Source organism: Leptopilina boulardi, unplaced genomic scaffold, assembly GCF_019393585.1.
Source record: "Leptopilina boulardi isolate dan_hultmark-lab unplaced genomic scaffold, ZJU_Lbou_2.1 LbouV2_202, whole genome shotgun sequence".
NCBI classification, from domain to species: Eukaryota; Metazoa; Arthropoda; class Insecta; order Hymenoptera; family Figitidae; genus Leptopilina; species Leptopilina boulardi.
This window is the reverse complement of record NW_026137755.1, coordinates 920,383-933,891: the sequence shown is the minus strand read 5'-3', so window position 1 is coordinate 933,891 and position 13,509 is coordinate 920,383. Positions and strand designations below refer to the sequence as shown.

The 13,509-nt window shown below is 29.8% G+C and overlaps 1 protein-coding gene across 3 annotated transcripts; it reads left to right on the top strand.

Moving 5' to 3' along the window:
- Positions 1 to 5,733: 5,733 nt before the first annotated feature.
- Positions 5,734 to 13,158, top strand: LOC127278421 (zinc finger protein 250-like). Of its 3 annotated transcripts, XM_051300149.1 has the most exons (6): positions 5,737 to 6,196; positions 6,596 to 6,882; positions 7,598 to 7,692; positions 7,931 to 9,377; positions 9,891 to 10,050; positions 10,131 to 13,158. In XM_051300149.1, the coding sequence occupies exons 3-6, from the start codon at positions 7,686 to 7,688 to the stop codon at positions 10,704 to 10,706; spliced, it is 2,190 nt and encodes a 729-aa protein (XP_051156106.1). In that variant the 5' UTR covers positions 5,737 to 6,196; positions 6,596 to 6,882; positions 7,598 to 7,685; the 3' UTR covers positions 10,707 to 13,158. The 3 variants fall into 3 exon arrangements, with proteins under 3 accessions (XP_051156108.1, XP_051156106.1, XP_051156109.1); XM_051300151.1 differs by having other exon boundaries at positions 5,734 to 6,882; positions 10,146 to 13,158; XM_051300152.1 differs by lacking the exon at positions 7,598 to 7,692 and having other exon boundaries at positions 5,741 to 6,882.
- Positions 13,159 to 13,509: the final 351 nt, after the last annotated feature.

Here is a 13,509-nt window from a genome sequence, read left to right as displayed (position 1 = left end):
TTGATAATTATTTCCTGCTTTTTCTATCGTTTATTCTTTTCTTATAATTCATAAGATATTTAAAAAAAAAAAAAATTTTCTTGTATAATCTTGAAATATAAATAATTATTTATCAATTAGTTGACTGAGAAAAATCACTTAAATTCTTTATGGAGTTTCTCTCTTTCTGCATGGAGAGAAATCCTTACTTGAATAAAAATAAAGTATAAATAAGGTGTTAAAACGATTAGAAAATTGTGTACTTAAACAGGTTTTAACTGAAAGAAAATGTTTTTATATCAACTTCAATTCTAGAAAAAAGAACTTTTATAATTTTGTTAATAATAAATAAATAATTTAAACAATGAAAGTTAAGGAAAAGTGAAAGAAAAAAAATAATGAGAGACATTTATTTTTGATTTTTTTTTTATAAGAGAAAGATTATTTGATTTTCTTTGAAAAAAATTCCAATTGTTTTATCCACAGTATCACTTAAAATTCTTTACTAAGCAGGATTCAAAAATTTCTTTATTGGATTTATCATTTCTCAGCATAATTTTTTAAGTATAGAGGTTCAAATTTTTCTTAATATAGACATTGTCCATATAATTGAGTGTCTATTGTATAGGGCTTCTTTATTTCGGTCAGGTAAAAAGGAAGTATCTTGACTTCTTTACTCATCGGAGAGATGGTAAAAAATATTGAGAGGCATTCAATATATATCCCGCCCGCCTTCCTAAAGAAAAAAAAAACCTATTCGTTGTGAAAAATCTCTATAAATAATACAAAGTCCTTCACGGTCAATAAATTATTTTTCAAGTTTTTCTAATTTTCTCCCAAATCAAAATCGAGAGCAATATTTTTCTTTCAATATAAATCATAATTTAATTCCAGGAAAGAAACATTTAATTTTTCTCAAAAAAATAGTATTTTCATAATGATAAATTATTATTTATAAACAATTATCCCTCCACCAGAAAATTGAAATTTACTTTTATATTAAATTGAAAAAAATTAAAAATAGAAAAATATTTTAAATAATAATAAATTTTTTTGCAGGTAATGAGGAGAAAAAAATGGAATTATTTGAATTAAACATGATGTCCACAAAATGAAATTAGGGGATTTTTAAATCAAGAACTGATTCTCTATACCGCAGTATTACTGAGAACAAAGAATAGTCGAGACTATATAACAGACACTAATTAGGTATAATTAATTTTTACATAGCTTCGAAGGAGTCGATTTTTCAAAACCTGAAAGAATACTTTCTCTTGTCAGGGCGAAGAATAGGGATTCGCTGGAATCGATATAAAGTCTGCTAAGATTAGCTTCTTAAAAAATCTAATAATTCTAAATAAGACTTTTCTGATAAATAATTTTTTTTTTTTAAATACGCAAAACTTTGACGTAATTTATAAATTAAAAATACTTTATCATTACCTTTTTGCAATACAAATGCAAAATATTCGTCACTATATATTAGAACGTACACAAAGTTTTGTAAATCGAGAAAAACTTTTTCTGTTATTGTTTCCTTTTTTTCTTTTTACACATACGTCAAGTGCGTCTATATGCCGCATCAATGGAAATATACGTAAGCAAAATGTGTAAATAATCTCTATGTGCGTTTATATATATATATATATGAATATTGAGAAAAGTTTCGAGTAGTCTCATCGCAGTTCGTGTAAAAAAGCAGCCTGTCACTCCAAATTCCTGAACGTCACAAATAGAGAGAGATTATATTTCTTTTTTATCCTTAGAAATGATCTAGTTATTCCCATTTTTTGTATATTTAGCACATTTATTAAAAATTATTTATTTTTGTTAAAATTGTTAAATAATGTTCATAAAGGAAAATCGAATTTTGTTTCTATAGATATATAAATTAATTTTCGTTCCAATTATTGATTCGAGTCGAAAACCTAATCAGGGCAATTAGAACTTATTTCCCACAAAGGGAGATGTAATGTGACAAAATACAAGTGACATTGGTTTTATATGAAGTAATGTCACACACTAAATCCCTCAGGACATTAATCTACATTTCAGAATTCATCAGGGAATCGATAATGAATTTTCTTCCTTCAAAATGAAACCTTTTGATCTGTCAGTATATTTTCTATATATATTGCCAAAGTGCTGTCCGCGAAAGAACAGATGTCAGTATAATTTGATCAATGTAATATACATTTTCATTAAAATGGAGTGCTAGAGAAATCCAATCAAGTTTGTTTTTTCCTCAATAGAAATAAATATATGCGCGGGAAAAACTTTCATACTGAAGACGATATGGAAAAATTTATTATTTCAAAAGTTTTACACAATTTCTTTTTACATTATCATCTGACGAAAGTTTGGATAATGAAAATTAAAAATTTGCATCGACAAAATTCGATATAAAAATATAAAATGTGATTAATTATTTTCTTATATCATAATTAATTCTCTATATATTTCAGATTCTGAGGAAACAATAATAAATTCTGAAATGGAAGAAGAAATTAGAATAGAAAATATCTGGATTCAAGAAAAATTAAATGTAATGAATTGGAGGAAGTGGAAATTTTCTGGAAGGTTTTTAATAATGAAATAATTTCGTCAATTTGAAAGAGTCGTTTACACTTCAAAAATAATTCAAGGTATTTTAAAGCTTTTACAATACTATTTGATATTTTTAAATAATTCTTCAAAATATTTATATTTCTATACCGGATATAATTCGAATTTTCCGATGTCATAGAAAATATGATTTATCAAACGTTTTTCATATAATTTCGATATTAGTAAAAGCAGGGATATTTTTTTCTGAAAGGTCCAAAAAAAGTAGAAAGGAATAGTATAAAAAAAAAAGTGAAAATACCGCACCCCTCAATATTAGGGCAACGTGCATCATCGTAAATGTCAATTAGTATCGAATTGTCCTCCCGAAATAATTCTGTTATTCTTTTAGTGACCACAGTTCATTTATGGATAACAAAAATTTGATATTTCCAATTTTTTTGATTATCCATAAAAAATTGTTCTTTCGTAAATTTGTGTGACAATTTTTTTTTCAAAATTTCCTTATTCTTCCTGTCATTTTTTCCGCATTTTTATTTCCCCTTTGCCAACGTCTGGAAAACATAAGTGTACTGGTACTTGAGAAAAAAAAAGTGCTGAACTACTTCCGCTCTTGGTGGGGTATATATGTGTATGAGGATTATAGACGCGGTGTGGCAATTGAGCAATTAATGTATCACGAAAACAATGCGATTGAAGCAACAAAAGCGCTGAAGGAAGAGAAAAAATTGCTTTCAAATTTACAATAATTGATAATTTAAAGCCATTCAATTTTTTAATATTTGCAAAAGTTTGCAAATGTTTAATCAGGTTTCGAATTTTAATATTAATTTTGAAAAAAAAATTCATTTCAAAAAAAAGGGAGTAATAGAATAAATAATGAAAAATTGATTCCCTTAATAGAGAGTAGTGAAATAAAAGGAAAATATATGCCCTGGACCCTCTTTGTGAAACCAATGCATATTCTATATATATATTTAACGGGGAAATATTGTCAAATCACGAGGGATGCAATCTTGTTGTACCTGTGGCCGTTGTGATAGGTGATAGAGTAAAAATCATGGGTTTCGATACGTTCAAAAAGTGGATAGTCGTGGCTTTTTTTTACGAGGAGATGCTAAAATTGAGGGGGATGAATCGGAGTGTAGTGGATAGAGAAAGGGACCTAGGGACGGAGGATATGGGGCTGAGGGTTGCGGATGAGAGGGCAGTCGACTGTGAATACGATAGACGATACCATAGAGTCGGCATCATGAGCAGAGCCGATTTTGTTGAGCAACTATATAATCCTTGTTCTCGTCGTGACTACCCTCGCGCGTGGATCCTCGACCCTCTCTTTCTCAACCATAGGCTTCCTGACTTAACTGAAATGACGACGACAACGACGACGACGACGATTTGTACGTTTCAATTGCCTCGACGATCATTTCAAGGCGTCGACTACATTGTTATCCCTTCCAACCATCTCAAAAGTCTCTTCTTGAAAGAATTCACCGGATCCCCCCTCTCCCCGACACACTCCCTCCGTCTTTTTCATCGAATAATAAATTAAGGAATCGAACCAATCCGATCTGCCAGGACCTCTCACTTTTCGTCCTCACAATTTATTCTAAACGCATAAAGAAACCTTTTCGTTCCTCTGAAAGGAATTTCGCGTTTAAAAATTCGAGGAATGCTTTCAGTTTATTGATAAATGATAGAATTACTTTTTAATTTGAATTTTTTGTTTTATTTCTATAATTTTTAATTATTGTTAAAATAATAATTATTAATAAACAATTAATATAAATTCAAAAAAAGTTATTAATCGATATAAATGGATAATTTAATAAGCTGAAATTAATATAAGAGAAAAAAAAACTTCTTTTCTCAAAGTTAACATTGAAATTTGTTTATTTTAATTTTTAATTATTTATTTTTTAACTTTGCGCCTGACAATATGCAACCGGATTTATCCCAATGCATACAAACCTAATAGAAAGATTATCAATAATAAAAAAAAATATTTGGCAATAAATATATAATTAAAATAAAATATATTTAAACACCTAAATATTCAAATTACAAATTAATTAATATTTGAAAAAAAAAAATTTGTTGCTTTTACCAACAAAGGGAAAATACATAATTTTATCGAGTTCCGAAACTTCCCATAGTTATATTATTTTAAAAAGATGTATTTTTAATCAATAAATTTATATTTTAAATTATAAAATATCGAAATATATACCAATATCGTAATTGATAAAATTAATCATATAAATACTAGTTTTTTTTGTAAATTCTTTTATTTTCGATTGAAATAAATTTGAAAAAAGAAAACATTAAAATATAGAGTAAATTCATTTTACTCAATATACACATTGGCTTTTTGCCAAACCACAAGTGCGAGCCATTAATGAATGGGGAGCTTATCAGTTGCTGAGTTCGCATTATACCGATTACCACGAGAGAAACGATTGCTTCAATTCAAAGCTATTTATCAAACCCCAGAAGTACCGTGACATTATATTTCAACGAAACCTAGTCATTCAATGATTACATTGACTTCCAATTTAATTGCGTTTTTTTTTATTGTCCTTAAAATAATAATTAATCGTTTTGGGTAATTAATTCTAATCTAATTGCAGATTTTAATCAAAAAATATCATTTTAAATTTGTTTGAGTTAATAATTTTTTAAAAATATTTTTCATTAATTAAATTATTTATTTTTTATAATAATATAATTAATTACATAAATAATTTTTTTCAGTATTAATGATTTTATTTTTTGAAAATTTTCAATTTCTTTTTTAAAAATGAATATTTACTAATAATTTTATCTGTATATTATAAACTTAATATTATCTTAAATATTTTTTCAACTTTTTAAACAATGCTACTTTTATATTTATTTCTTCAGAAAGAATAAAGTAACAAATATATTTTTATTTGTAATTAAATTCAAATGATCTGAAATTCCCGCTGTTTAGGATTCGTCAGAAAACTTCCACCAATTGACGTTCAGTATTTCTTTCCCTTTCACCAACTACGTCACTGATTCATTAAATTAAGAGATTCCATTTCTCTTTTTATTACGTCGTCATTTGAAAGTCAACCTTTCAATTTCGTATCATAACCCCTTCTCTCTTTTAATAAAAAAAATACGATAACAAACCTCTGATAACAATTGATTGTTGAAAAACATAAAGTTAGGTTACGTTTTCCTTACGAAAAAAGAATTGATTTCTCTTTCATATAAACAATTTTAATTTCCTTCTCTTCTTTCGATTAAAAAATAAAAATTCAACTGTAAAACAAACAGCGCATTAAGGAAGATTTAAAAAAAAAAAAAAACATTGCAAAAGCTGTGTCGATGATATTCAAATATGGCGGAAGGAGTTGTGTCGTCACTACAGTGCTGCCAGTCCGGAAGTATAACGCGGTGACGCTATAACTTGGCAGCTAGCTCCCTCCAAAAGTGCGCGTGCATTGGCAACATTGTTTTTTGGTAGTTTACAAATAAAATGGCCGATATGTGAAGCATATATTTTGTATGAAGAAATAAAATATGCGATTGCAGAAAATTAATGACCATCGGCCACTCGCGTCAGTGATTTAAAGTTAAAGCGACAAAGTGAAAAAACCAGTGATAATAACGTCGAGTGTTGGTGAGACTGTGGGAGTGCCGTGGGAAGAAGGTGGAGGTTGTCTTTTTAGAGAAACCGTGGACGCCGCGGGCCTCAAGACGAGACACGAAACGAGACAAAAAAAAATTGCCTAGGGGCCCACGATAACGAATAATTCATATGAATCAAACCGGCGTGCAATCAATTTCAATAGATGAGACCTTTTGTTACAAGAGACTCAAAATAAGTTCTTTGTAACAATTTTTTGAGAAGCTCTTCTGCTATTACAACTACTGCTGCCAATTGCCGCCGCTAAAACTCCTACCTTTTTTCCTCGTCGCTCAACACACGCTTGGATCTTCCTTTGCAATAATTTTCCACCCCCTTCTCTCTTTACCTCGTGCCAGACATTTTTCATTATCCATTTGTTATTTATTTTAGTGATTTCATCTGCTCCACTAACATAAAATTAGTTGCACGAGGTATTTGCGACTTGTTATTTGGAAATAAGCAGGGATTGCCTTTGATTTTCCACGCCACGCTCATTCGGGCGGAACTTTCAACCCTCACGCCATCCGGGCAGATATGATACCGATAGTGAAACCCCATCGCCGAGATACTGGAGTGTGACGGGTATCTTTATTTGGAGCCACTCAAGATATTTCCCGCCGACCAATTTGTCGTTGTGGAGCGAGTCGGCGTGGACAATGAATTGACAACAGTACTAGGTAAAAACAATCATGTGCTGAGAGAGAGAGAGAAAAGCGATTTTCATATTTTTTAAACAAACATTTTTTGCAATTTATTATGGATTTTTAAATTAAATTTAAATAATTGTTACATGCAAAGAATTGTCTACGGGTGTTTTTTTTTAAAAACTTTGTTTTGAAATTTCAAACTTATTATAATTCATTATCAAATGGAAATTGCATATCGCTCTTTTGGTAATAACAATAACATAATGAGCAAAACAATAAGCAGTTTTCTCTCATAATTATCTATTTAAGGTTATATTTTTCAGTTTAATTATAATAACAAATTATCAACACCCGTCAATGGTTTTCCGAATTTATGTCCGTAATTATCTTTATTAGAAGAAAAACAATTATACATGATTTCCTTCTTTTTTAAAAGTAAATGTGTTTCTTAAATTCTGAATATTGAAACATTAAATTGAAATTTTCTTCTAAGTTTAAATTATTAACTTTAAAAGATGTTATTGATATTCAGAATATGAGGTACATTTTATTATATAATTGTTTGGACTAATAATTAAAATATTAGATAAAAATCCATCATATTCATAACTCATTAGTTAAAATAATCAAAAAACATTTTCATTCATTTTTTGGCATAATCATAATTTAAAAATAATCAGTGGCCTTGAATTTTAGAAATCATTTTTCGCCTACAATCTCTCAACTTAAAAATTTGTTTTTTTAGTCAACCAATGTTGATCATTAGACGCTAAATATCGACTGATTAAGGAGAAAAATTAGACTTCAGATTTTGTAGGCATAAATTCACTAAAATGCAAGGTAACTATGAATTCTTTCAAAGAAAAAGACAATAAAATATATATATATATATACCTTTTGTGCATTTTAATGATATCAGTAAAGCTCGCAACGTTTGTAAAATTTCAAAAAATGAGTGAAAATAAAAAAATGTTTGAATAGAAAAGCAAGTTTAATAGAATAAAAAAAGAAACGTTGTGAACTTGATATTTTTGTATTTTAAATAGAGAAAACTAAAATAAAATATTTAATTCAACAGAGACGGAGGGGCCCACTTCAACAGCGGCTAGTCAAACTAATAGTTCGATTACACCGCTGACGAATATGTGTACCACTCCTGGTAATGCTGGCACTGGATTCGGTTATGCATGGTCATTCGGTGGACCCGGCACTGAGACACGTGAAAGCAGCCAAAATGATCTCACGACGAATATCAGCTATGCGGTTAACAATAATCAGGATCAGGGTTCAAGTCAAAAAATCCAAGTGGACATAAAACCACCAAAGGTTGCCAATAACGCTCATCGTCGTACAATGTTCACAATGAATGAGAATTGTCAACAAACCCCAACGACTCATCATGGTCACACAGGAGCACATAATCAAACAACACACGTTACACACGTGCGAACCAAAAAGCATCACGATGTATTTTCATTGACATGCGATAAAGGCGGTTGTAATTGTGATGCTGCACATCCAACCACTCAACCTTCATTATTTCCAAATACACTAGTTTTTACAACAACCGATAAGCATGCAATGAGTAAACATTTTATGACACCAATTGGTCCGCTGCAACTCACCGCGGAAGAGTGCAATGATATTCTAATGAAGAGGGCTGCAGCCGCCTCAAATCAACCGAATCCCAATAATGTTGCAGCTAGTCAAACCGATAATACAACACATTTTGGCCATGTTCTCACACACGTGAATACAACACAAATTGAAACCAAGGTGAAGACGCAACAAGATATGGGCAGTCAGGTACGTGTACCAAAAGAAAGACCCTATTCATGTTCCGAGTGCGGTAAATCATTTTTACTGAAACATCATTTAACAACACACGCGAGAGTTCATACTGGCGAACGTCCTCATATTTGTGTCCATTGTGGCAAAAGTTTCGCGCACAAACATTGTCTTCATACTCATCTTCTTTTACATAGTGCAGAGAGACCATATCAGTGTCGTGAATGTAAAAAATCTTTTACATTGAAACATCATTTAGTGACACACACTCGGGTACATACGCGTGAACGGCCGTTCGTTTGTCAAGAGTGTGGACGTGCATTTCCATTGAAACGTCATCTAGTGACACATAGTAAATTCCATTCAGGCGAACGACCATTTGTTTGTGAGGAGTGTGGCGAATCATTCTCGCAAAAAGATCATTTAACAATGCACTCGCGCTTCCATGGGAGTTTACATCCATTTGTTTGTCATGATTGTGGAGCAACATTTCAGAGGAAATTTGAATTGGTCAATCATGGACGATTACATGGACGTGTACCACATTCTTGTAATGTTTGTGGTAAGGAATTTTTACAAAAGAGAACATTGCTGGCACATATGCGATTGCACACGGGAGAAACGCCTTTTGCCTGCACTGTTTGTGGTGAAGCATTCCCAAGGAAGGCAGACCTAGTCGCGCATTCGAAAATTCATAATAATAATACTGATGTTGATGAAAAAGCACTCACTTGCAGGTATTTATTTTATTTATTTCTTTTTTTTATTCAGAGAAAAATAAGGGATTTTTATTAATAACAGATTTTCAATCATTCAAATTTGTTTTTGAGAAAAAATAAGGGAATTATTCTTTAAAGAAACCAGGAATTAAATAGTCCAAATTTAAATATTTGTTAGTCATGAAAGAAAAATCAATATTTTCTTTTTTTTTAAAAGAATAACAAAATTAACGAGGCTTCAAAGGAAAATGTTATTTTATTACTATAAAAATTTACGCTAAAATAGCTTTTCACACATTACTGATGTTATTTTATTTTCTATTTTTATTATATTCACTAAAATTTTGTCATATCTTTTTTGTTTCAGGATATTTGTTTTATTTTTGAAAATATTTAAATCTGATTTTTTCCTTTTTAGTCATTATATTATTTTCTGATTAGATTAACTTTTGTTTACTCAACTAAAGTAATGATTATTATAAAAAAAAACTGTTAAATGATATCTACTAATTGAAAAATGAATTTTTCCAGGGAATGCGGTTTGGGATTTCAGAATCGAGAGGCACTTACGTTGCATTTAAGGTTACATTCAGGTGATCGGACATTGGTAACAGATCTCTGTGGTTTAGCAGCTGCCTTCCAACAATCTCCAGGACACTTCCTTACTCCAAATACATCTGCAACTCATCAGGTAACTAACTATCAACAAGTAAAGTCCAATAAACACTGATTTTAATAATAAAAGACGGTGCATCACGTTGAAACTAAAAGGAGGAGCATTTACAGATAAATGGACCGATTGGGACACCAAGTGTGAGTCATATGCATGGTGCGACGCAAACATCACCACCATCAGGCTCTGGACCAAAACCAAAGCCCCACGTGTGTCCCGATTGTGGTCGTGGTTTTGCCCAAAAACATGGTCTTTCACAACATCAACGACGTCATTCGGACGGCAGTTGTCATATAAGGTCACATGTTTGTGACAAATGTGGGAAAGCCTTCTTTCAAAAAAATCATTTATTACTACATCAACGTCAACATATGGACCCACCACCAAGTATACTACGTCAACAGCAGCGACAAGCTGCTCAGGCTGCCGCACAAGCCCAACAAAATCAACAACAGGCGCAGCAAGTTCAACAACAAAATCAACAACAACAAACGTGTACTGTTGACACAAAATCTATTCAATTACAAGCCATACAACAACAAGTGCAACAGCAAGTTCAACAACAGGTTCAACAACAAGTTCAACAGCAACAACAACAGCAGCAGCAGCAGCAACAACAGCAACAGGCTTGTGCGGTAGACACGAAAGCAATTCAATTGAACGTCACCATGTGAGACGATATCGAAAATCGGGATTGGAATATCCCAAATTCAGTAGCACTCGAAAATGCGCACTCTGCTGCCACCCTCTGCACGCACTTCTCTTGTACTAACATTACACAATAGGTATATTTATTATCTCTAGAAAGCAAGTACGAAGTAATCAATTTTATTACAAGAGTATATATATACAAAGTATACATATTATATTCTAATAATGTAAGGCTTGTAACAAGAAAAAAAAATAAAAATAACCATATATTAGTGTTTTACAATATACTTTATAGTATATATCATTTAATTATATAGAAATGTAAAATGAACTACTAAACAGATTAGTTGCCTTATCGAGAAGAATTTTTAAAGATTATTTTAACTATTGTTTGGTGAAACCTCTTTTTTTAATTTACTTTTAATGATTGTAGGATATCAAGTTTATAAGGTAAAAAAAAAAATCAATGATAATATTGAAATAAAAGAGGAAAAGAAAATAAAGCAGCCAGTTCTGTATTATTGGAATAGTTGCATTTTTGTCGTCCTTCGCGTTGCGTATCGGTTCTGTGTGTGAATTTAGAATGTATTGACCGTGTGAATGATTTGGAAGGAAACAAACAATGAGAAGTGGGATTAAACAGAGGGTGGCAGATACTGTGCACTTTTTTCTAAGAGGTATCTTGAAACGTAAGGCCTGTTTTTGTTCTTTTTTTTGAAGAAAAAAAAAGAAAAAACGTTTCATTGTTACGATTATAAATCGTATACAAAAAAAATGCAACGGGTCGTCCCAGTGATTCTTATTGTTTTGTTTTTTAATTTTTTCATCGTGTTCCTTATTCGCTTTGCAGTTTTTTCTTCGACGAGCTTGAATGAAGATTTTTTAAAAATAAACGATATATTATAAAAATTAAACAGTAAACAAAAAAGTAAAAAATCTATATCCCTGCGATTTTACATAAATGCACAATTGTGTGTATATATTTGTTTTTCATTTCAAATTTATCATCACATTTTTATTTTGTCATTGTCAAAAGAAAAGAAAACTTAGGCATTTGAATGTATTTCAAATAATTTGGTTTTTTTTTTATTTTTTTCATTAAAGAAATCTTCGCTTTTGCTCTGAAGTGAATTATGTTTGTAAAATTTTCTTACATTTCCGCGTGACTTGAAATAGTCTTGGATAAAAAGGATGAAAAAATTTCTCTTTTTAAACGGCAATTTGAATAGATTATGTACATTTCAAAGAGAATAGTCACTCAAGTTATTTCAATAGAGTGAGAAGATTTTTTAATAATTTTGTATTATACATAGAGAAAATTTATTATGTGGCGCAAAAAAAAGAAAAATTTTTATTGTGAATTTTTGTACAATGTATCGTTGACATTTTACCGATATAATTTATATCGTTAATTATTAATGATTATTACAATTAATTAATAATTTATGGTATAATGTCAAATTTATATTGTATAATGATAAATAATAATTATAATGATAAGAAATAATATTAAAAATAATGAAACAAAAATAATTAACAACAAATGAGAATAAAGATTTTCTTGAAACAGCTGCAAAATTTTATTATGAATGACAGTTGCGCTACTTTTGAGAAATATTTTGTTGTTTCAGGATAAATCTTTATTTTCGTCTATTCAGATAAATGAAAACATTGGATATTTACTGGCCAATATTTACTGTATTTGTAAATATAGTGAAAAAAAATGGATTAGGAGTTCTTTTTACTTTATTTTTTTTTCCAAGAGTATACGGATTCTTTTTTCAAACTGACAACGTCCGTTATTTATTTGTATTTTATTTTTCTACAAAGTTAAAACGCTGATCGTTTTCATATTATATATATCATGTAAATGAGAGTCAATCGATGGTCAATGTGCCATTAATAATTATCTTTATCTTAATATTAATATATTAGTCGTAATCTTGAATCTTTTTCAATGTGTTAGAATCAAATAGAATAATTGTAAAGATTTTTCTGTTTTTTTTTTTTCTTTTTGAAAATAATTTCTATTTTACAAAAGAAAAAAAGAAAATTTATCATTATTCTAATTTGATTCTAAATAATAAAAAAATAGGGGCCATATATATTTATCAAAATAATTTGAATTTTATATTCTTGTTTTATTGGAATTTTCTTTTTTTGAGTCTACGTAATTTCGTTGATTTTCTTTTTATCCAAGCCTATCGAATTTTAGCCATTGACCTTGACTTATTAGTTGTACATTTTTTTTTTTAATAAATAAAGAACGGGTGTATGAATACGAGAATCCTTTTTTACGTATTCTACAAGTGCGTAGTAAGTATATATATATATTATATACATATATGCAAATCTCTGGCGCTGTGCTTGTACAAAAAGGCGTGAGATTCATCAAGACGATCAATCGATAGTATGACATAGCGTTATTCTGTTGTATTTCATTTATCTGATAAATAAATAAAGTTTGTTTCTTAATTTTTCCTTAATTATTTTCAAATGCAAATATGTATAATGATTTCATTGACATTATATTTATTTATCGGTTTATTAAAATTAAATAAATTAAAAAATAATTTTTAAATAATGAAATTACCTTTAATGTATGAATATTTCTTTCTTTATTTTGAATTATACCGCGCAAACTTTTAAAATGGACGTCGTTTGTACCGAGCGTTCATTGGTTGAATTTTGTTTATCTGCGCGTGGCGGGACCTTTTAATAATAAATCAATTATACAATACTTGAAACAGTAAAATTCAAAGTTTATTTTTATGGTTACAAAAACAATACATTATGTGGAAAGTAAGTGATTTCATTTTGGTTATA

Excerpts from the sequence above, each read along its gene's own strand:
- LOC127278421 (XM_051300149.1), top strand. Across the intron at positions 9,378-9,890 it reads GAAAAAGCACTCACTTGCAG|GGAATGCGGTTTGGGATTTC; the intron begins GTATTTATTTTA and ends GAATTTTTCCAG. Across the intron at positions 10,051-10,130 it reads ATACATCTGCAACTCATCAG|GAGGAGCATTTACAGATAAA; the intron begins GTAACTAACTAT and ends TGAAACTAAAAG.